Below are 24,643 nucleotides of genomic sequence, written 5' to 3'. Positions count from 1 at the left end.
CTGATTTTCAACCGTACGCAATTTTATTGACTTTGAATCTTGCTAGCTTAACGTTAGCTTTCTGGCTCATAACTGAGCCAAAGCGTTCAACGACCTGAGCGGACTAGAAATAACTCCCGTTGTCAAGTCCTAGTTAAGGTTCGTCCTATTTATAGGAGGAGTGAGCAACGTTTCCATTGCATAAGAACCCTATGGGATGGTAACGATTATTCCAGGTATTAGCAAAGCCTCAGGTGTTGCCAGGGAACTCGTAAAGTTATGACTTTATTCTCGTAATATTACGACTTTTTTTCTCATTAAGTTATGACTTTATTCTCGTAATATTACAACTTTATTCTGGAAATCTCAGATGTTTTTTCCCCCCAATGTGGCCCTAATACTCCGTAGTACATTTGCTCTTTTGCCCTCACTGCATTAGGCTTATATACTATATACTTAGACTATAAGCTGTGTTACCTTCATCACAATGATCAAATGTTTTGCGGCTCCAGACGGATTGTTTTTTTTTTGCCTAAAATGGCTCTTTTGATAGTAAAGGTCGCTGACCCCTGACCCAGACCACGGTATAACTCTTATTGACGTCATACACAAAGTAAAGTTGACAACTTTTATAATGTTTCTATAATTTTATTTAAGCAAATATTCTTCAAAATACATGCAACAGCGATCATTGATAAAAGCAAAAATCTGGTTAAGTACATAATTTATTCTACTCTTTAGACTACAGATATAATAATTTGCATCTTAGAAATGTCATATATTACAAAGACTTTATAAATGTATCTATAAATGACACATTCAATTTTGAAAATCTGTGTATTTTTAAATAATAAAGCAAGGAAAGATGTAAGAGTAACACTTTGCAAAAGCACCAATGAAAGTCCCATTTAAAAAAAAAAAAAAAAGTGAATATCTTATTGACATGTTACAATATCAGGTTTCATACTTGATAACAACAATATTGCAATACAAGACTTAAAATATCTACTAAAGGCACAGAGAATAGGAGTATTTCCTATCATGTTCACAGTGATTGATTTCTGCAGCAGGACTGAAATCTATCAGGCGTCAGTGGATTGATTGGTTGAGCTCCAGAGTTGGCTTGGCTCCTGCATCAAACAGCACCTTTATGTTTCCTGCTATTATGTTTTCTTAAAAGTCAATGCGGATCCACGGTTGCTCTGGAACTTTCGGTGGGCTGCAGCGGCCCTGGAGTGAGTGGCGCTTGTTAGTTGTTCTGTGACAGAGACAGGAACTCCTCCCTGGTTTTGGGGTCCTCCAGGTAAACGCCCAACATGGTGCTCGTCACCGTGCGGCTGTTCATCTTCTGGACACCACGCATGACCATGCACATGTGCCTGCAAACACACACACATGGAACATCAGATTTGCAGCAAGTGAGGAGCGAGTAATGCTCATGTAAGCGCATGTACCCCTCAATATGAAACCTGTGACATAGTAGGGCAGCTTTAAATCATACAGATGATGATGAAAGTGGTGTGTGTGCAGTGGTGGAAGAACTACTCTGATCTTTTACTTAAGTAAAAGTACCAATACCACGATGTATAAGTACTCTATTACAAGTAACAAGTATTTAAAATCGTACTTAAGTGAAAGTACAGAAGTATTATAATCAAAATGTACTTAAAAGTATCAAAGTAAAAGTATGTGTTTTGTGGATTATATATTTATATTATATTATATTATATTACAAATTCAATGGGTCTGGAGTCTTTAGTCCCCAGGGTTGGGAACCACTGAACTAAACTACTGATATATAATATAATATAATAGTATTTTATAAACTGATCATGTGTTTTTAGTAGAACTAGTAACTATATCTGTCAAATGAATGTAGTGGAGTAAAAAAGTACAATATTTCCCTCTGAAATGTAGTGGAATAGAAGTAAATACTCAAGTAAAGCACACATACCTCAAAATTGTACTTAAGTGCAGTACTTGGGTAAAAGTACTTAGTTACTTTCCACCACTGTGAGTGTGTGTGTGTGTGTGAGTGTGTGTGTGTGTGTGTGTGTGTATGCGTACTTACGCTGCTTCAATAACCACAGCTACACCTTTAGGCTGCAGAGCCTCTGATATTCCCATGGCAATCTGCTTGGTTAGACGCTCTTGAACTGAAAGAAACAACGGGACATATTATGTGATACCAGATTGCATTTTAAATTCTGTGGTAAACAAGAAGAAAGGGACTGTTGATTGTGTACAAATCGTGTTATATCTTTAGCCGCTTACCTTGAAGCCTCCGACTAAAGATCTCCACAATCCTGCAGAAAGCAGAGCACAAGCAAGAGGGCTGATTAAAGATCAGGCATAATAATAATTCATCTTTTGATAAACAGTCCCTGACTCCCGGCCTCTACTCCCAACTGCACAGACCCTTCGTCTGTGAATGATTCAGAACCCTCTGAATCTGCAAAAAACCCAGTGACTCTGTTACTGCTATTCCGGGTGTGATATTTTAGGAAAGGGAGAGAGAAGGACCAGACAGAGAGGCTGTGATAATAACTGGTGATTCCCACAGGTCTGAAGGGATTTTCTCTGTCTGTGAGTGTGCTTGATGAGGGGACTAGATGATGGCCACTGGGCTTAGACTTAATCCTCCAGGTCAATGCGCTGAAATAACAGAAGAACGCAGCCACCCGGCACTAACACCAGAAACATACAGCCACAGTGGCAGCAGTAGTGTGTGATGTGTGTGTGTGCGTGTGTTACCTTGCCAGCTTGCTCAGTCCCACCACTTTTTTGTTGGGAATATACCCGATGTGAACCTGGAGAGAGATGACAGCCAGGTGTCAGATAATTATAGCGAACACGTTAACAATTAAAATGAAGATCTTTACCATGCTTAAAAACACACGCAAAATTTAATATTTGCTTTCAACCAGGATGGTACATATTAGCAATTCAAATGCTGACTCTTCAATTCATGCACAACTTAATGATGATTTAAAATTTGCTTTCAACCCACAGACACACACAGCCTTACCTTGCCAAAGAAGGGCACCAGGTGATGTTCACATAGTGAAAACATGTCTATGTTCTTGACAATCACCATCTCGTCGTGGTCTTCATCAAATATGGCGTCGTTTAAGATGTCTGGGGAGGGCACAAACACAAGTATGCACACTATAAGAAATAGCATCCACTTACAGTAAATCACTCACTTGATAAATGTTAGGAAATAGTGAAAAATGTCCATCAAGAAGACACCTTCAAAATGTCTTGTTTTAGGCTTTACCTATATGGTTATTTCATATAGATTCTTTATTTATTGAATAATCAGAAATATATCGTGATATTTATCGGGATAGCTTTTTTAGGAACACGTGTAGTTTAATGCAATCCAATGCAACTCTCACCACTAAAGTTGAATCAACACATTAAAAGGGACTGTTTATAACTTTTTACACGTATAAATCTACCGGGTTGGTTTCCCATGCGCGCTCGCATGTGGCTACGCTGTTCAGATCGCTCTTCTGCCTGCCTGCCTTCACTCACACAACGCGTGCATTCTCGCTCCACCTCACGTTCATGCGTGCACACTACACACTGCAGTAGAGTTAGTTTATCTCTGAGAATATCTAGTGAATGCACAGCGGACGTTTGTGCAGAAATAACTGCTGCAGCTCCTCCAGACCAACAGAGGTTTCCCGTGTCTTGTGAAGTGACGGGTTTAGTGACGAGTTACGTTATCGTCTCTGACCAAAACTCCGGTGTCTCCCCTGTTCACTGCGGTCGGAGGCGATAACATTTCAGCCAACACTACGATCAGCATTGATTCACGTAGAGACCTTCGTCTGGTCAGCTAACATTACTGCCAAGCAGGTGAAATATAGAGTAATACTGTGGTTTTAGCTGACGTGTGTCGCCTCACTGTGTTGAGCGATGCTCGTTCATGTCTATTTAGCGCGAACCAGCACGAGCCCGACGCTGACTTAACGGCCACAGGTTTCGCTGTTAACAAGCATTTCTGAAAGTTACAAATAGGCCCTTTAAATAATCAGAAATATATCGTGATATTTATCGTTATTGGGATAGAAGATTTTTTAAAAACACTAATGCAATCCAATGCAAATTTCAGCACCATAAAGTTGATTTCATATAGACTCTTTAATTATTGAATAATCAGAAATATATCGTGATATTTATCGTTATCGGGAAAGAAGATTTTTTAGAAACATGTGTAGTTTAATGCAAAGTTGAATCAACACAGTTAAGGCATGTATTTAAGTCCCACCGGAGTATAAATCATAGGCTTTTCCTGTGATTATTTCATATAGACTCTTTATTTATTGAATAATCAGAAATATATCGTGATATTTATCGTTATCGGGACAGAAGATTTTTTAGAAACACTAATGCAATCCAATGCAAATTTCAGCACCATAAAGTAAAGTTGAATAAGCACACAGCTAGATCTCGATAATCGATAATCGATAATAAGATAAATAGAGGACTCACCTTCGATGGTCTCGTGGTAGCCCTTGGTGAGGAACTGCATGGCCTTGGCCGCGCGCAGCGGCGTGCGCAGCAACCCCTGGCGGCTCGTGTCCTCCCCGAGCTCCCGCAGGATGCTCGTGTAGGCGGACTCGAGCGCAGGCAGGTGGGACTTGTCCTCGTCCTCTTTGCGGGACGTCTCGTGTTTGCGGTGCACGGAGGAAGCGGACTTCTTGATGAGCTCCGAGCTGAAGTCCTTGTTGTCGTGGACCTGTCCGTTGCAGTGGCTGTTCATGTTCATGTTTATTAACTCTGCAAGAGGAGGAAGAGGAAGAGGAGGATGAGATGCGTCCTGTTGCAGGTCTGTAGTGGAAGGAAGTGCTCCTGGTCTCTAGTGTGCACTGAGCTTTTAAAGCCCAGACCCGGAGCCTCGTGGGCATCATTCTCCAAAGTGACGTCAAAACATTTAGTTTTCGTCAGCAGGTTAAATGTCACCAGAGATCCTCTTCCTCCTCCTCCCATCTAGTTCATCACTTGACACAAACTGTATCATCATCCGTCTCCATTCATTCGTTCTGATCATCCTAAAGTGATTACAAAACAGCTAAGACAAGTACAATGACATATAAAAAACAAAATATTATATTATACAAAGAAAGACAAACAACAAAACAACAAAAAACAAAACAATTATATATTATATTATATTCATATATATATATATATATATATGTATATATATATATGTTATATTTATATTATATATATATTATATTTATATAATTAGTTCATCCTAAAGTGATTACAAAACAAGTACAATGACATAAAAAACAAAATATTATATTATACAAAGAAAGACAAACAACAAAACAACAAAAAACAAAACAATTATATATTATATTCATATATATATATATATATATATATATATGTATATGTTATATTTATATTATATATATATTATATTTATATAATTAGTTCATCCTAAAGTGATTACAAAACATGACATAAAAAACAAAATATTATATTATACAAAGAAAGACAAACAACAAAACACAAAACAATTATATATATATATATATATATATATATGTTATATTTATATTATATTTATATAATTAGTTCATCTCTTGACACAAACTGTATCATCATCCGTCTCCATTGATTCGTTCTGATGATCTCTCTTTACTACACTGTAAAAAAAAAAATGACAAAATGACAGAAAAAATGTAAAAATTACATATTTAATTTGTGATTTATATGTAAATGGTATTAGATTTGCAGTATTTTTTAATGAATAAAACGTACTTATCTGTATTTAAGCTTTTCTTGATAATTTTTTAAGATAATTATTCTGTTTTTTTAGAGGTTTATGACTCTATTTTAACAATTAATTTATGTTAGAAGAAAAGGATTTCATGGAATTCTAAAAATATTTCTTGTAAAAATACAGATTTTTTTTGCAAAACTTCTGAGAGTTAATGTAAATTTGGGCTTTTGCAACGTAAAACGTTATATTATATTATATTATATATATATATATTATATTTATATAATTAGTTCATCTCTTGACACAAACTATCATCATCCGTCTCCATTCATTCGTTCTGAGGATCTTTCTTTACTAGCAGACAGGCAGAGCTCCTCTCTCTTACAGCAGGCTCATGACTCCACGTGGAGCTCACACAGGATCTCTTTACAGTTAGGCCTATTAGGTCTCTATTAAATCCAATATTACAGATGTCATATGTCCATGTAAAATGCATTGATAAGCCACAATCAATACTTGAGATCACAATGCATGCATGCAGTATTAAAGAGTTCTTTCTTGTAATTTAGCAGGTTATTTTACATGATGTGTGCTCTGCCATGCAGGTACAGTATATAGTAGAGGTTGAATGTTTTCAAATTAGGGCTACAGCTATTATTATTATTTTTCTTCAATTGTGTGATAAAGTGATTACAAAACAGGTGAAGACAAGTACAGTGACATATAAAAAACTAAATATTATATTATACAAAGAAAAACAAATAACAAATCAACAAAAAACAAAGATATATATATAATATATATTTATATAATATACATAATATTTATATATTATAAATATATATATTATATATATATATATTATATTTATATAATTGTATTATGAACGTTGTCATCACTACCGCATTGCATTAGTATATATCCTTATATATATATATATATATATATATATATATATATATACACATACAGGAATAAAACATATTGTCCACCACAATGCCCCAGAACCTAAATGATGACAAATGTCTTGTTTTGACAGCTCGCGGACTCCGATCAATTCAAAGCCCCAAAGACATTTCATACACAATGAAAAGCAGCGAATCCTCAATTTGGATTCTTTTTTGCTTCATAAATGAATTAAACAATTAGGCCTAATGGATTCATTTTCTGCTGGGAAACTATCAGAAGAGCCCACATACCAGCAATTTTGTCTCCATTTCTTTGTTGCTCTCAATGGGTTTCACGCAGGAAGCAATATTCAAACTAAATTCCTTATATTTTTGCTCTTAGTTAAGAGAACATTTTACAAGCGATTGACAGCCCTCTTTCCAAGAAAACATCTTGTTTTCAAAGTCCACAAATGTGCAACGCAAGGAAGCATATGTTTTGAATTTGAAGAACATCAAAAAAATGACAGAATATTATATAATAAAAGATGTATATGTTTTAGAGTAATTATAAAGATTGGATTATTAAATTTGTGGGCAATTGGTCCATTGATCAAAGTCTATAAAACACTTGAATGATATTATGTAAAAATCACATGATTCCTTTGTTTAAGTTTATTTAACAGTAACTCAATTCAACTAAAGTTCTTCTTCTTCTTCTTACAGACAATTCTTGGGGCATGCGTCAGAGTATTTGCTCACGGCATTACACCTTATAATTAAAAGTAATATTTAAGGAGTGCCAATAATTTAAAGTTGGATTCATCATTCAGCACTCGTTTCTCCGGATCACGGTGTGTGCTCATGAACAACTCGTTCTTCGGCCTCGGGGGTTGCTAAAGGTGCTAAATGCGAGATTGGGAGCATTTCTGCATTTCTAACGGTGAAAACAATGACAACAGTGCTGACCGAGCTAACAGTGTTAACCTGAGGGGGAACCGGAGGGTGGGTGCTACGCTTCCGTGACTGTGCCGTCGGTCGGGACGGCGTTATCAGCTGTAACCCCAAAGCAGTGCAGAGCAACAGCCTTGAGCTAGCCAGTGGAGCATGCTCACATGCACTAAAAGCATGCGCGGATATGTCAACAAAGCACATAGAAGCTCGGATTACAACACACACAGAGGGAGAGAAACTTCATTCTCTGCTCAGGTAGACATTACTCCTCTATATCTTTGCATAGCAAATCCCCTTCAGGGTGATGAGAGCGCTCCGCGTCGGGTACGGAATCGCCCTGTCGGGCTTTCTTTCACAACAATGACCGACTCGCTGTACATTATCCCTTACTTAATTGTTATTTCCTTAACAAGACAAAGACTTTTGCTCCAGAGAATATGGACAAACAATGTATTTTGTGGTGCCAGTGGGCTATCACCAAAGTCATTACGATTGATCTTCTGGGGACCATGTCTATTCAGAATTTCATGGCAATCCATCCAGTCGTTGTTGAGATGTTTCAGCCTGAACCAAAGTGGTGGCTTGACCGACAGGCTCAAAAACAGACACTAGCGTGGTTAAAAAGTTATTACAAGTGGATCAGGATGGAGGATGAAATTGTGACGGAATAAATCTGAAACAAATTGTCAGTGCTGGTGCGTTAACTGCTACTAACTGAGGAGAAGCGAGTTATCACAGCAAAATCAGGACAAATGTACTGCCGGGCTCATGACGACCTCAGCTGTGATGGCTCTGAGTCGCCGTCCTGCTGCATGTGGTGTGTGATTGCTACGCTGAATTGGTGTGAAGGGAAAGTTTCAACCCAAATTCTGTCTCCGGATCCTCAGTTATACTTTGGATTCATTCAGTTTTAAAGTCTCATATTGTAAAAAGTGAGATTTTCACGTCTTTTATATTATAAAGCAGGTTTTATCGTTGTATGAATACTGTGAACGTATTGAAACGCTGGAGAAATACACACAGCCCGTATTCAGAAACTGTGCCTTTAAACAAGCGGTCAGGATTTCTGTAATTTTTTGATGTCACAAATGTACAGTATTTACACCATCGGAGATATACACCTCTAAAATACCTCATTATAACAGAAGTGAGAGTGAAAGGAATTGAGTTGATGAATAACTCAAAAGCAATTTGACTTCCCAGAATAGATTATAACACAAGCCTCATTGTGAACAGTTTTGATTTGACCTACAAAAGAAACAGTCCTATGTTGACAATTTCTGAGAAGAAAGTAAATTCAATAGGCTAATATCTTTATTCACTAGCTAACTTGATGTTCTAATCTAACGTTATTTAGATCGATAATTAACTTACTACTTATACAATAGCTTCACTGCATGCACTTGCATCGGCTTATACCAGTTTCTGAGAGAACATTGCTTTCTTTACAGGCAAAATAAATGAAAATCATAAATCTTTTAAATACAAAATGGTATATTTCATGACCGATCAGGCTCCATTTCCATTTAGGGAGCTCCTCACGGCACTGTCACATTTGCCTTTAGTCAATATAATCACTTTACATTTTATGACCTGCCAGAAGACATGCAAAATGTGGTTTGGGTGGTTGAAAGAAATGAAAGAAATTTGCGTTAGGGCTGTCGCGTGAAGGAATTTCCCCTGTGGGGAAAATGATTGGCATGTGTTGACCTGAAATCAAACTCTTTCTTTCTTAACATGATAAGCTTTTATTGATCCCCAGAAGGGGGAATTCATGGAGATCAGAGGGTTGGGAGAGGACATTCATTAATTATAATATGATACACAGTAACTGAGCATTTCTAAGACCAGCATTTCTCCTGAAATAACCTTTTCTGTTTAACTCAGTATCACGGTTAAGTCATACCACACGCAAACATTTTGGTGGTTGACAATGGAACAACGTCTTGTCCTAGAAGCACGTTGCATGGGCTGTTGCTGATGACATTTGTCATGCATGCGGTTTCTTGGAAACTTGTGTCAGATGCTGGAGAATGAAAAAGGAGCTGATATTTCTCAAATGCGGGCGTGTAATTAACCTTTATGTTTCAATCAAGAGTTCCAGCTGTGTCTATTAGGATTTTATCCTCAGCTGAATTGAATTATTATTTGTTTTCTTTCTGCATACACTCAAAGTCTTGTGAGTATACCCAGCAATCGTATCACTGAGGGCATGCCCTCATTTTCAATGATGTGGAGAGTACAATAAAACAAAATAAATAAACACAGAACATAATTAACAAGAAGCAATCAGCCAGATAACAATAGAACAATGTTAAAAACAGTCACATTCAAGAGCGGAATAGTTTGTAATCATGGATTTAAAGCAGCAGTGGGTAGAAATGGAACAAATATGATTTAAAAAAAAGTTATTTTTATAAAACGGTCACTATATCCTGACAGACTGAAGACACTACATCTTGTAGTGTACTGTTTAGCTGTAAAATTAGACTTAATTCTCGTAATATTCCGAATTTTTTTCTCGCATAGTTATAACTTTATTCTCGCAATATTAAAAAATTTTCTCGCAAAGTTATGACTTTATTCTTGTAATATTAAGACCTTTTTTTCCTCGCAGTTTTTACTTTATTCTCGTAATTTTACAACTTTTTTTCTCCTAAAGCTATGACTTTATTCTCGTAATATGACTTTTTCTCGCAAAGTTGTGAATTTTTTCTCGTAATATTATGAATTTATTCTTGTAATATTACCACTTTTTTTCTTGAAATAGTATGACTTTATTCTCGAAATCTCAGATTTTTTTCCCCCCTCAATATGGCCCTAATACTCCATCGTAATTATTAAATTTGTACCTAATGATGCCAAAAATATTCTGCCTACTGCTGCTTTAAAGCCATAAATCAACACCCTCCTCTACAGCAGGTGGCAGTATGCACCTTTTATGTTGCTTTGCGATCCTCAAATAAACACAGAAGAAGAAGAATCTAGTTCCGCTGAAAATTCCAAAAGAAGAAGAAGAATGACGTAGTTTCCTGTTTGGCTCCAGCGGTGGCGGGAGATTCCAGCATGGCGGTGCAACCGAAACACAACCTGTCCATGGACAGTGCAGCCGAGCACGGCTTCCTGAGCTTCATCTCCTCCATGCCGGAGAAACCAGACACGACTTTCAGAGTATTCGACCGGAACGATTACTACACGGTTCACGGAAAGGACGCCTTATTCGCTGCGAAGGAAGTCTTCAAGACCAACGGGGTCATCAAGTATCTGGGCTCAGGTAAGCTCTCCTCTGTAGCTAACCAAGTAGCTGCAGCTCAAACTGTTGATGTATAAGAGGCTTTAGATGCAGCTGCAAGCTAAGATAGCTGCAGATGCATCCATATTAGTCCTGCTAAGCTAGCTAGCTACTGTATGTGGCGTCATGGGGAATAGGATTTGCTTTGTGTATTATTTATTTGTTTTGCACAATTTAAGTCTATAAAATATAACAAAAAATACATAAATGAATAATATACAGTGCAGGAAGAGGCAAAAAACCCCACTGGGTTTATCTGAAGCCTCCACCTAGAGACAAGATTAATATAAAGAAATAATATGACTACATAATATTGATAACAAACAATTAGGGCAAGGTTAATATAAAGAAATAATATGACTACATAATATTGATAACAAACAATTAGGGCAAGATTAATATAGAGAAATAATATGACTACATAATATTGATAACAAACAATTAGGGCAAGATTAATATAGAGAAATAATATGACTACATAATATTGATAACAAACAATTAGGGCAAGATTAATATAGAGAAATAATATGACTACATAATATTGATAACAAACAATTAGGGCAAGGTTAATATAGAGAAATAATATGACTACATAATAATGATAACAAACAATTAGGGCAAGGTTAATATAGAGAAATAATATGACTACATAATAATGATAACAAACAATTAGGGCAAGGTTAATATAAAGAAATAATGACTACATAATATTGATAACAAACAATTAGGACAAGGTTAATATAAAGAAATAATGTCTACATAATATTGATAACAAACAATTAGGGCAAGGTTAATATAGAGAAATAATATGACTACATAATATTGATAACAAACAATTAGGGCAAGGTTAATATAGAGAAATAATATGACTACATAATATTGATAACAAACAATTAGGGCAAGATTAATATAGAGAAATAATATGACTACATAATATTGATAACAAACAATTAGGGCAAGATTAATATAGAGAAATAATATGACTACATAATATTGATAACAAACAATTAGGGCAAGGTTAATATAAAGAAATAATATGACTACATAATAATGATAAACAATTAGGACAAGATATATACAATAACAACAATAATAATACAGTAAATATATCAAAAAAGACAAGTGTGTGTGTGTGTGTGTGTGTGTGTGTGTGTTGCATGGAAGTGTATGGTTAGTGTTTGTGAGGAGGATATTGATTTAAATGTCTCTAAAGACTTCTGGGCAATCGTTTCTATCATTAATGTGGTCGTGTTGTGTCTGCAGGGAGTCGCAGGCTGGAGAGTGTGGTGCTGAGCAAGCTGAACTTTGAGGCCTTTGTGAGAGACCTGCTGCTGGTGAGGCAGTACAGAGTGGAGGTCTACAAGAACCACAGCAAGAACAGCAAGGAGCACGACTGGAAGATCGACTACAAGGTACAACAGTGTCACTCTACCACATGTAGATGAGCTATGTTGTTGTTGTCCTACTGTAATTGTGCCAGTACTCCATTATGAATCATGTGTGCTCTGTAGTGTACTATATAAAGCTTTTGTGTTTTAATTAGCAACTATATATATACACACTGTATATACCAGGGGTCAGCAACCTTTACTATCAAGAGAAATTTTAGGCAAATAATAAAAAAAAAAATCTGTCTGGAGCCCCAAAACATTTGAGCATTGTGATGAACACACTTTGTAGTCTAGGTAAAAAAGTCGTAATATTACGAGAATAAAGTTGTAATATGAGAATAAAGTCATAACTTTACGAGAAAAAAAGTCTTAATATTACGAGAATAAAGTCAAAAGTTTAAGAGAAAAAAAGTCCTAATATTATGAGAATAAAGTCAGAACTTTACGAGAAAAAAAGAAAATAACACCTAAAATTACTACTTTATAATGTTATGACGTCATTCTCATAATACTACGACTTCCTCTCACTTTCTTATTTTTTTTCCCTCAATGTGGCCCTAATACTCCGTCGTACCATAGACCTACAACAATGATAAATAAAATTGTAAATGTAAACAAAAAACAGTTATTCATTTCCACTAATTTTTAAAAAAAATCCACAGGGAGCCACTGGAGGCTCCGGAGCCGCAGGTTGCTGACCTCTGGTATATACTATATCGTTTATTTAACCCCGGTAAAAACTCATTTTTATCCTTCCCAAGAGCGACCTGGCCAAGAGGGCAGCATGAACATTGTTACAACAATAAAAACAAACAATACAAGCAGACAAATACAACTGTCACACACCACCAAGTGAACAAACATGATGTCCAGATTGTACGTGACACAAAAACGGCTATAACACACAAACAGGTAAATCTCAAAACGATTCAGTGAGGAAATCAAGAGCAATCACACTGACCTGGAGGGGCAACTTTCTGACAATTTCACGTCGTTCTGTAAGTTATTCCAGGAAGAACATGCGTATTTAAAAGCTTCTCCTTTATCAAGTTCTGTTCTAACCTTTGGAACCAACATCTGTATAACATTGTGAGAGCGCAGGCCATATTGATTTTGGTTTGTGCACATGTCTGTACACAGATATGACTTGATAATTTAGCCCTGGGCTGTTCACACTATACACATATGACCTAGGACTGGGTGATATGGCTGGAAGTATCATGTCCAGAGTACAATTAAAACTGAATAAATACACACAAACAAAATAGTTAACAAGAAAACAAACAGACCAGTTACATTAAAGAGTAGAATAGTTGCTCATCATGGTTTTATATTAACCTATCGGTTCAGTTCTGTTATAATATATGATGGCAAGTTAAGGGCTTTAGAAATATAAACCTGTCACATCCTGCTGTTAGGGATGCCCAGTGTAATGGAACTATATAAGGTAGGGCTGCACAATTAATCAAATATTAATCACAATCACAATTTTGGCTTCCCCACAATTAATTGAACATGATCACTTTTGATATTTAGGTTTTAAAATGCGCGTTCTGCTCATAGAAAACTCTGCTGCATGCACATCAAATCAAGCACTTCCTAAACTAACAGCCAGCCACCAGCCTGTGATCCAGATGTTTTGCCTTCACTTTTCGGTTATAGATATTATCTATACAACCAATGTGTTTATGATTAAATTAAGAGCATAAAATTGTTTATCTAGCCTCTTATTGTTGTTAATTTTGCTCTCGAAGTGCACCAGATTGAAGCATTTAACTTTAAATGTAGCTAAAAAAAACGGTAGGGTGAATATTCCTGTATTTTTTCATACTGCAATATATATATATATATATATATATATATATTTTTTTTTTTTCTGCTATATATATTTTTTTTCTGCTATATATATATATATATTTATTTTTCTTTTTTTCCCTGCTATATATATATATATATATATATATATATATATATAATATTATATAATATATATATAATATATATATATAATATAATATTATATATATATATATATAATATATATATTATATTATATATACATATAATATACATATATATATTATATATATATTATATTATATATATATATATTATATTATATTATACATATTATATTATATTATATTATATATATATATATATATATATATATTATTTTATATATATATATATATATATATTTTGGCGATTCATTTAATTGATTAATTGTTGCAGAGCAAGTTGACTATTTGTGCTTTCACAAAATATTTACATAATGACATTTTTGATAAATAATCATCAGTAATGTGGATATAATGACTAAATAAGTAACAGCAACTAATAGAACAGTCTGGTAAGTTCAGGAAATTATATCACTTTACTGTAATGCAGCCTTTAAAACCAGGAAAAGACAACACTTATGCCATATTATGAAATCCAAAATCTAAGACGATATTTAGTCTCATATCCCGATATCATGATAAAAGTCCAACATGCTTCCAACATGTTAAAATACATCTGCAGGTCTTCAAAAATCTTATAAAGCACTGAATTCAGTTCCCTCAAAATGTGAAACGGATGATATCTACAGAGAGTTATCACCTGAGGGAGAACATGCAAACTCCACACAGAAGGGCCTCAAGCTGGGTTTGAACCTGCAACCCTCTGGCTGTGAGGCGACAGGGCTAAAAACAATCTAGATAAACCAATAAAATAAAGTTCTTGTTTCTCTCTTTCTCTCTGTTGTCCGTCGTCCATCTCGCCCGTTTCCTCTCAGGCCTCTCCAGGAAACTTGACTCAGTTTGAGGACATTCTGTTCGGCGGTGGAACCGGAGCAGAGGGATGCGCCGGAGTCGTAGCCGTGCGTCTTTCTATGGGGGCCGACGGACAGCGCGTGGTCGGGGTCGGCTACGTGGACGCCGCCCAGAGGACGATGGGGGTGTGCGAGTTCCCAGACAACGAGATCTTCTCCAACCTGGAGTCCCTTCTCGTCCAAATCAGCCCCAAAGAGTGTCTCTTGGTCCAGGGTGAATGCAACACCGACGGCACTAAACTACGGGAGGTATGTGTGCTCCATCTGAAAGAAACGTGAGTCACTGTTTGTTCAATATATCAACACAAACAAGCAAAATCACTCCGTGGGGTTGTGCAGTTTTGACATGCATATTTGTATGTATGTATAAGGTGTCTGCACTTCTTGGAAAATCCTGAAACTGTAAATTTAAGATAGAGTTGGACCGAATTCCAGCAAACCCTGATTTGTATTTCGGGGATAATCACAGCCAAAGCTGCCTAAAAGTAAATGAACACATTCTTCATAGGCTTTAATATTTGATATTTCCGCTTAGTGTACTTGTGTGTTTGTAGTACTGTATTTCCTCATTGCATTAATATATTCATATCACACATGTAGAGGAACCCCCTGGCCACTTTCACACCAAATTTGGGATCAATCAGAGCTTGCATTATGAAATTACATGAGTTTTGGTGTAACATCTCCCATTCGGCTTGGGAGTTTTGTTGTTGTGGTGTTTCTCTCATGTCGAATCTTTCCTGCAGTTACAGTTACGTCAACACCCTTGCTTTAAAAGGATTTACATAATTTGATTAAAACTTGCAGAGATGTGGATATACGGCTGCGCTCAGACAGATGTCAGATGTGTGAAAAGATGCGCCGTTTACCCGACAAAACGTCATAAATGAAGATAAGATCATTTCCAGGGTTGTAAAATCAGGTTGTGCAGAGTTTAAGAAGTATTTAATCTCACGGATCTGTCCGTCAAACTGGACTATATGGATTGTGTTTCATGTCTCGGTGCAACCTGAAACAACACGCCCCCCCCCAGCAATGGTTGCATTCTTTGACGCCCGCTAACGGTACAGGCAGGCAGATGTATGGTGTAAATAAGACATTTCTGTTACTGTGTGTTTGTGTAGGTGGTGCAGCGTGGCGGCATGCTGGTCTCTGACAGGAAGAGAGCAGAGTTCAGTAGCAAGGACATGGTCCAGGATCTCAACAGGCTGCTGAGGGCCAAGAAAGGAGAGACGGTGGCGAGCAACACGCTGCCCGAGCTGGACAAACAGGTGAACTAAAAGAACGAGCTCTCCGACACCCCAACAGTTCCACTTAAATCATCCGTCACACATGAAACCATCGAGAACATCACAATACAGATGTTGAGCTCTGTTCCCAGGAGGGAATATAATCTCACTGTTAGTGTAACAAAACATTTTCAAAAGGTTAGACATGTGTAATCTTGTTCACGTCCTGGTTTTTGTTACTTAGATTTGTGCATTAATGCAGTTGGGGGTATAAGTTTTGGTGAGGAAAAACTGTCATGGCCATTTTCAAAGGGGTCCCTTGACCTCTGACCTCAAGATATGTGAATGGAAATGGATTCTATGGGTACCCACGAGTCTCCCCTTTACAGACATGCCCACTTTATGATAATCACATGCAGTTTTTGGACAAGTCATAGTCAAGTCAGCACACTGACACACTGACAGCTGTTGTTGCCTGTTGGGCTGCAGTTTGCCGTGTTATGATTTGAGCATATTTGTTTATGCTAAATGCAGTACCTGTGAGGGTTTCTGGACAATATGTGTCATTGTTTTGTGTTAATTCATTTCCAATAATAAATATATTCATACATTTGCATAAAGAAAACATATTTGCCCACTCTTATGTTGATGAGAGTTTTAAATACTTGATAAATCTCCCTTTAAGGTACATTTTGAACAGATAAAAAAATTTTACAAAAAAAATGATTAATTACGATTAAATATTTTAATCATTCGACAGCCCTAAATCTAACGTAAAAAGCCCTGATTGGAAGCTTTATCATGCCCTCCTGCAGTCTGCATATACAGTACAAAATCAGATTAACGTCTAAATGGCGATCTATGTGCGGTGTCATTCACAGGTGGCGATGTCGTGCTTGGCTGCAGTGGTGCGTTTCCTTGAACTGCTCTCTGACGAGTCCAACTTCAACTCCTTCAGTCTGACCGCACTGGACCTGGGTCAGTACATGAGGCTGGACAACGCCGCCGTGAGGGCTCTTAACCTCTTCCAGGTCAGTGACGGGAACCAGGTCATAGAGGAGTAGTTAACCTGCATGTCTTTGGACTGTGGGAGGAACCCGGAGAAAAGCCACGCTAACATTATAAAATTTGAAAAACTTAAAGGGATAGTTTGAGTGTTGTTGAAGTGGGGTTTTCTGAGGTACTTATCCACAGTCAGTGTATTACTTCTAGATGATGGTCGGCACGCCCCCATTATCGAGCAAAGCCAATACACTGCTGTGGACGGGGACGGCAGAAAAACATATTTTAAGCACCTAAAAAAAGTCAATATTAGTTTAAGTGTACGCTGTATTTGTCTTTGAAACAGGCTTTTTGAATTGTTCCCCCTCCAGGGATCTCCTGATGACACCAGTGGAGCTCATTCATTGGCCGGTCTGTTGAACAAGTGCCGCACGCCGCAGGGCCAGCGACTCGTCAACCAGTGGATCAAACAACCGCTTATTGACAAAACCAAAATAGAGGAGAGGTAATTACAACGATGGGAACAAAGTTCTGAGGATCAAACATCTGTTTAGTCTACAGCGGACCGCCTCAGGCCGGTTTCAGGAGCCAGTTTAACCTGTGTATCAATGATTTTAACCTTATAAATGTAATAGTTTTGAACCAGGACGTCAAGTAGTTGAATCAAGAAGCTTGTGAAAAATAAATTACATCACATTTAGAGGCTAGGTTTTGACGCGTTAAAGGGGAGTCTGTAAATGATAGTAGTAGTACGGTCTAGACCTGCTCTATATGAAAAGTGTCTTGAGATAACTTCTGGTATGATTTGATGCTATATAAATTAAATTAATATTCATAGGAGAAATGTTGAGGATAGTCTTGATGCTTTTACATGTGTGTGTATGTGTGTGTGTGTGTAGGCTGGACCTGGTGGAGAGCTTCGTGTGCGACTCTGAGCTCAGGCAGACTTGTCAGGAGGACTTGCTCCGGCGGTTTCCCGACCTTCACCGTCTGGCCAAGAAGTTCCACCGTCACTCTGCGACGCTGCAGGACTGCTACCGCGTCTACCAGGCCGTGAGCCACGTCCCTGCCCTCGTCACAGTCCTGGAGAGATACTCAGGTACACACAAAGCTGCAGTTAACATGCAATTCATTCAGTTTTTGTGTTATATTGCGAATTTTCGCAACGAATAGAATAATAAAACGCATCAGACTCGGTGTGCAAAGGTTTCTGTGCGTAGCGTTTTTTATCGGATGACTGATCAAAAAAACGCATACGGAAAAATACAGACTTTGTGTGCAAAGATCTTTACTTGTGACTTGCAAAACAATGACTTGTCCTCACCTCTGCCTTAATGTGTTGCGCCATACATAACACCAACACCACCACCGGACTGTACTGTTGATACTTAACAGGATGACTCCCTGGACTGGATGTTGCTCGGGCCAAATCCTTCTGTCAATTGATGCTAAAGAAATCTATGTATTAGTAGCCTGCATACATACTGCACAGTACAGTGCATTCATTCATCGTCTGTGCATACTACCTATTGATTTCTGATGTGTGTTTGTGTTGTAGGTAGCTACCAGGTTCTGTTGGAGGCGGTGTTCCTCTCTCCTCTCAGAGACCTGAACAATGACTTCACCAAGTACCAGGAGATGATTGAAACCACGCTGGACATGAACCAGGTCTTTGCTTTAGTATTTTATGTACGCATGTACAATGTAAGAATATCGCATCTCTACAATTATTATCTAATTCAACATGTTCATCTTTTCTTGCATGTCGCGTGCAGATCGACCACCACGAGTTCCTGGTGAAGGCGTCGTTCGATCCTGTGTTGAGCGAGCTGAGAGAAAAGATGGACGCGTTGGAAAAGAGCATGCAGGCGGTGCTGAACGCTGCAGCCAGAGAACTAGGTCAGCCAGAGGACTCGGGTGTATTTCTGTAACCGACAGATATCCGTTTGATGTTGAATTTTGTGAAAAGAAAGAAAGGAGTGACTGAACGCACGTATCTGCTGATGAGTTTTTAAAGCGTGGTGTGACAAAAACGGCAAAAAAAGAAAGTCAGTTACACCGTGCAAAGACATTTTTTTGAGCGTAGTAAATTCTTCCTCCAATACCTCCAACTGAAAGACTGAGATTATAAATCAGACTGACTGTCAAAACTAAAACGACATTAAAGCGGACATATCATGTGTCTACCAGCCCACAAACTGTGAAATACGACAACCCAGTCAGTTTTTTGTGTTGATTCAACAAGCCATTCAGATTTCGCTCCCCTTCCTAATATCTTTTGTGAACATTAAAGCATGTAAACATGTTCTAATAGAAACCCAAAATACAAGTATGAACCTAGAAATGAGCATGATATGTCCCCTTTAAGGCCCTGACACACCAAGCCGTCATCAAAGAACTAGCGGCAACGAAGGCCGACCTTTGAGTCGCCTTTATCTTGGCCAAAAAAGTTGCACTCGAACACACCGCAAAGACTACAGCTGACGACCAACTACCACGTGGTGGTCTGTGTTTGTCATTCAAAAAGAGAAACCAGAAGACCCGAGGAAGGTGGCTATAGAAGCCGATATGTACGTGAAACAAAGCGGCGTCTGCCGACCATTTTCACACCACTCTCACTCACCACTTAGCTTCATTCCAGATGTTCATGTCGCTGTGAAAATATCCGTGTATTGGAATGATCAGATGAAGATGAAATATGAGAAGAGCCTTCCTTTACTTGTTGGCTTGCTTTCCTCTCTAACGTTTCTCTTCTCGTGCACTGATTCGTTTCAGCTGAACAGCCAATCAGAGTGATTTCTCTCACCGACGGGCAACGCCGCCGATTTAACATGCTGAATCGGCCAAAAAAACTCTGACATGGGCAGACTAGAGGCCGACTGTGCGGAACACGCTGCAGAAACTAGGCCGATAGACGCTCACTGTCCGACGGCCGACTGACGGCTTGGTGTGTCAGAGCCTTTAAAGATATGAGCTAATTGTCTTTATCAACAAGAAGATTAATTAATTATGGTTAGTGCAGGCCACAGCTAAACTTAAGGATGTCTGGTAACGAACAACAAAACTAACATGCTTAATAAAGTGGATATATTACTTGCCTTTAGGGAGAGAAACATCTGGGTTTTCTTGTGTCGCCTTGCCTTTTATACTCGGATGTTTGTTTGAATTTCAGCATCTTTGTGTTTCAGGTCTGGACGCCGGTAAGACGGTGAAGCTGGAGTCCAACGCCATGCTGGGTTTCTACCTGAGAGTCACCTGCAAGGAGGAGAAGGGTCTGAGGAACAACAAGAAATTCACCACGCTCGACGTCCAGAAGAACGGAGTGCGCTTCACAAACAGGTCCGTCTCACTGTGACACGCACACACCTAATGTTTGCCTCGGATAGCCGCGCTCCTCCTGTCAGCTGATGGTCTGTTGTCTCACATGCGCTCTGTCATGTGTTTATAGTAAGCTGAGCTCTCTAAACGAGGAGTACACTAAGAACAGAGAGGAGTACGAGGAGGCCCAGAATGCTATTGTCAAAGAGATCATCAACATCGCCTCAGGTGAGGAATGTCATCACATGCTGCTCACTGTGTCTCGTCGGCGTGGCATCAATTTCACAGACAGAAGTTGAGATGATTTCTTACTCGCATGGGATCTTGTCTTATGCGACCTTTTAGCAATTGATTCACATTTTCTACACAGACCAGTAAATCATACACCGCTTTTAACTTTTAAATAGAGAGTTTGCCGAGATTGTGATCACATGGCGTTCTTTCATCAGATACTAGTTGTTTTGGTGCCGTCTCTGTGATGAATCATTTAAAGCGTTGAACCTTTTGAACCACCAGGTTACGTGGATCCCCTGCAGACGCTGAGCGACGTGATAGCGCAGCTGGACGCGGTGGCGAGCTTCGCCGTGGCGTCCGTCTCGGCTCCTGTGCCGTATGTTCGGCCCCGGCTGCTGGCGGACGGCTGCAGGCGTGTGGAGCTGCAGCAGGCCAGACATCCCTGCATGGAGACGGACGCGGACACCGCCTTCATACCCAACGACATCACCTTCGCCCAGGGAGAGAAGAACTTCTATATTATAACAGGTGCAGAGAGAGATGACGCACTTCATGTGAAATATCTGACGTTTTTAAAACACTTTCATCGCAATGATAACGAGAAAAATATCAAAGTTAAAAAGAGAGTGAATATGGGAGTTATATTTTTCAGAAACCTCAAATCAATACTTGTGTGTCTGTTTGGACACGTTGCAGCTCTTCTGCCCCCACGTGGCCAACAAAAATAAATGAATGCAGCTTTAAAAGTTAAAGAATAATTCTGGTTTATTACATCGTACGACTTATTTTAATTTTTAACTCATCCAGCAGTTACGGAGAAACATTAACAAACATTTGGAGTCGTGTTTGTGTCCACCTTATGAATGTAAGTCAGTTATTCACTCTCTTTTAGCTAGAGTTCTTTCCGATACCAGTATTGGAAATACGTCCGATACTGCCCAAAATTCGGTATCGGCAAGTACGCCAGTCTACGCTCCGATCCGATACGTCAACCAAGAAAAAAATTAACTTGTCTTGTTTGACAAAACTCGCTTACACAACTCCTCTCTTTTTTTGTCTGCAGGACCAAATATGGGCGGCAAGTCGACGTTTATCCGCCAAGTGGGCGTGATCGCTCTGATGGCTCAGATCGGCTGCTTTGTGCCGTGCGAGAAGGCGGAGCTTAGCGTGATTGACAGCGTCCTGGCCAGGGTGGGAGCTGGAGACAGCCAGGTCAAAGGAGTGTCCACCTTTATGTCCGAGATGCTGGAGACGGCTGCCATCCTGCGGTAAGAACAGACGCCACACTTACAGCTACAAAGATGATACATGAGACTTTTTCTCATCGCCCCCGTGTCGTCCCCTCCAGCTCGGCCACGGAGAACTCGCTCATCATAATCGACGAGCTCGGCAGAGGCACGTCCACGTACGACGGCTTCGGTTTGGCCTGGGCCATCAGCGAGCACATCGCCTCCAAAATCAGCTGCTTCTGTCTGTTTGCCACTCACTTCCACGAGCTGACGGCGCTGGCAGCGCAGCAGCCCACCGTCCACAACCTGCACGTCACAGCCCTGACCTCCCACAACACTCTCACCATGCTGTACAGAATCAAACCAGGTCTGCACACAACACACATGGTTCCACACAATGTTCATTAAAGCGTTTTTCCTAGCCCTCATATGGATGTAAACTGATATAAAGTTAGATCTATTTTGTTGTTTCTCTGGACTATGTAAGTGTATAAGATGTAAGAGTAAAGTACTTACTGTGTGTTCAGGTGTGTGTGATCAGAGTTTTGGGATCCACGTCGCCGAGCTGGCGTGCTTCCCGCCATCGGTGGTTGCCATGGCGAAGGAGAAGGCGGAGGAGCTGGAGGAGTTCCAGGAACCTGCGGGGGAAAAGTCGGAGCAGGACGAAGAGCCGGAGGCAAAGAGACGACGGACAGACAAACAGGTAGGGCTCGATTTTCCAGTAATCCTGCTGAATATATGGCAATGCATCAGTACCTGCATAGTCTGCATAGTCTGCATAGTTGATGGGTGGGTCAAGGAAAAGATTAGAAATGCTTTGAAACGCTTAACTTGATACAGAAGGTGAGATAAGAAAGTTTTTTATCCCAAATGTAAAGATTCTTTGCATCGGTAGCCTCCATTTATTTGCCTGTTTTCAACATCAGGCCAAGTTGTTTACATAAAGTTGGAGTAGTAAGAAGTAATATCAGAGGAAAACACTCCATTATAAATTCAAATTTGACTTAAAGCTGCACCAATCACGGAGAGGCAACTATACATGGAATAGTATGACATCAAAAATTATAAAATTTGTCACAACTTTAACTAAAGTCATAGTATAGCATGTCAAAAAAAGTCATGGTATAGTAAAGTATGTTGTAAAAATGTAAAAGAAAAACATCATAGTATAGTATGTCAAAAAACATGTCCAGAAAAGTCATCGTATGTCATAAATTGGCATAGTATAGTATGTCGTGAAGATATAAAAATAAAATTAGTAGCTTAAGCTGGGAAATCAGCCGTTCTAGCGGTAGAGCATCATGAAACACACTTCAGTCAAACTCGACATAAACAAAATAAAACTCACCTAAACTGTCTTGGTTAGTCTTTCCAACATTAACCACCTCTGGTTTTTATCAAAATTAATACTTATTTCACTATTAAATGTGATGATACGCTGACTCTGCACATTGTTTTCCCCTGCTGTTTCTCTCTGCCTCTCTCGTTCTTCGGAGGCAGACCATTAAATTAGCAAATTAAAATGACATCGCCCCAAAAAAAAGAATTAATAACCGACAATGTACTCAGCCAATGACCCAACCGTATTTCCTACTAAAACAACTATATAAACGTACTTGGTCATGAGGCTGAAACCTCTGTTTTTGGTTCTTCAGGTGGGAGAAAACCTGATCCAGGACTTCCTGGAGAAGGCGAAGTCGCTCCCTGCTGACACCATGAGTGACGAAGAAGTGAAGGCGGCGCTGAGGAGAATGAAGAAGGAGCTCGTCGCCAAAAACAACACGTATATCACAGAGATACTTTCACGCTGTGTTCCTGGGAAAACGGCTTGATTTTCAGGCTCACATTTGTGTTCTCATCATGGCCAACAAAGGTCAAAGTTCATGTACTGTAGACAACCACACTAGAGCGCTTAACACTGTATAGTTTTTCAATAAAGAATCATTTCTGGATGTGTTTGTTAGTCTGTTTTTTCTTGACTCAAATACTGACGTTTTTCAAGATCACATTTCTTTTGAAAGAAATTCTGATCGAGCTTTCGCTGCAGTGCCGCAGGTTTCCACCTGGCGCTGCTGGGCCGTGCACACCGGCTGTGACCGCTTCGACCTCCGCACGGCGATTACGTCATTAACATTATGGTCCCCTTTATAAAATTGGGTTTAATCCAGAAATATTGCCAAATAGGTGCTTTTGCTTTTCACTTCGACACCAAATCCTTCGCCATCGTCTTATCCGTCAACTCTCTCTCGTCTCCTGCTACTCTGAGCTGAGACTCCCAACAATTTCAGTTTCTAGCGTCCGTCATCCGACTATATATTAATAACACGGCGCTGATGCGTGAAAATTAACTAAATGGGTTTCATTTCTATAAAAAAAGGCAAACCGACATTGGGTAGGTAATGTAAACGGTGTGTGCCTGATGGAAGCAGGAGCTAAAAATAACATGTATATGACAGAGAAACTTTCACGCTGTGTGAAAACGACTTGATCTTGAAACTAGACAACCACACTAGAGCACTTACAATAAAAGTATTATTTCTGGATGTTTTTTTTGACCCAATTACTGA

At 38.9% G+C, this 24,643-nt stretch overlaps 2 protein-coding genes across 2 annotated transcripts; one reads left to right on the top strand and one right to left on the bottom strand.

The window, feature by feature from the left end:
• Nucleotides 1–499: 499 nt before the first annotated feature.
• Nucleotides 500–13,357, bottom strand: gch2 (GTP cyclohydrolase 2). Its single transcript, XM_037754040.1, has 7 exons — nt 13,214–13,357; nt 4,483–4,770; nt 3,008–3,117; nt 2,734–2,789; nt 2,254–2,285; nt 2,051–2,135; nt 500–1,358 (listed from the first exon to the last, which is right to left on the bottom strand). Exons 2-7 carry the CDS (start codon nt 4,757–4,759, stop codon nt 1,229–1,231), a joined length of 690 nt encoding a protein of 229 aa, XP_037609968.1. The 5' UTR covers nt 4,760–4,770; nt 13,214–13,357; the 3' UTR covers nt 500–1,228.
• Nucleotides 10,589–24,028, top strand: msh2 (mutS homolog 2 (E. coli)). The gene is made up of 16 exons (XM_037753979.1): nt 10,589–10,843; nt 12,125–12,273; nt 15,029–15,313; nt 16,189–16,335; nt 17,175–17,324; nt 17,667–17,800; nt 18,195–18,394; nt 18,854–18,963; nt 19,071–19,194; nt 20,484–20,634; nt 20,744–20,841; nt 21,130–21,375; nt 21,911–22,115; nt 22,196–22,443; nt 22,604–22,779; nt 23,732–24,028. Exons 1-16 carry the CDS (start codon nt 10,636–10,638, stop codon nt 23,906–23,908), a joined length of 2,808 nt encoding a protein of 935 aa, XP_037609907.1. The 5' UTR covers nt 10,589–10,635; the 3' UTR covers nt 23,909–24,028.
• The last annotated feature ends 615 nt before the right edge of the window (nt 24,029–24,643 follow it).

The sequence above is a fragment of the Sebastes umbrosus genome, chromosome 20 (assembly GCF_015220745.1).
Source record: "Sebastes umbrosus isolate fSebUmb1 chromosome 20, fSebUmb1.pri, whole genome shotgun sequence".
In the NCBI taxonomy this organism is placed as follows: Eukaryota; Metazoa; Chordata; class Actinopteri; order Perciformes; family Sebastidae; genus Sebastes; species Sebastes umbrosus.
Note: the sequence above shows the minus strand (reverse complement) of the source record. Positions and strands in the feature narration are given on the sequence as shown.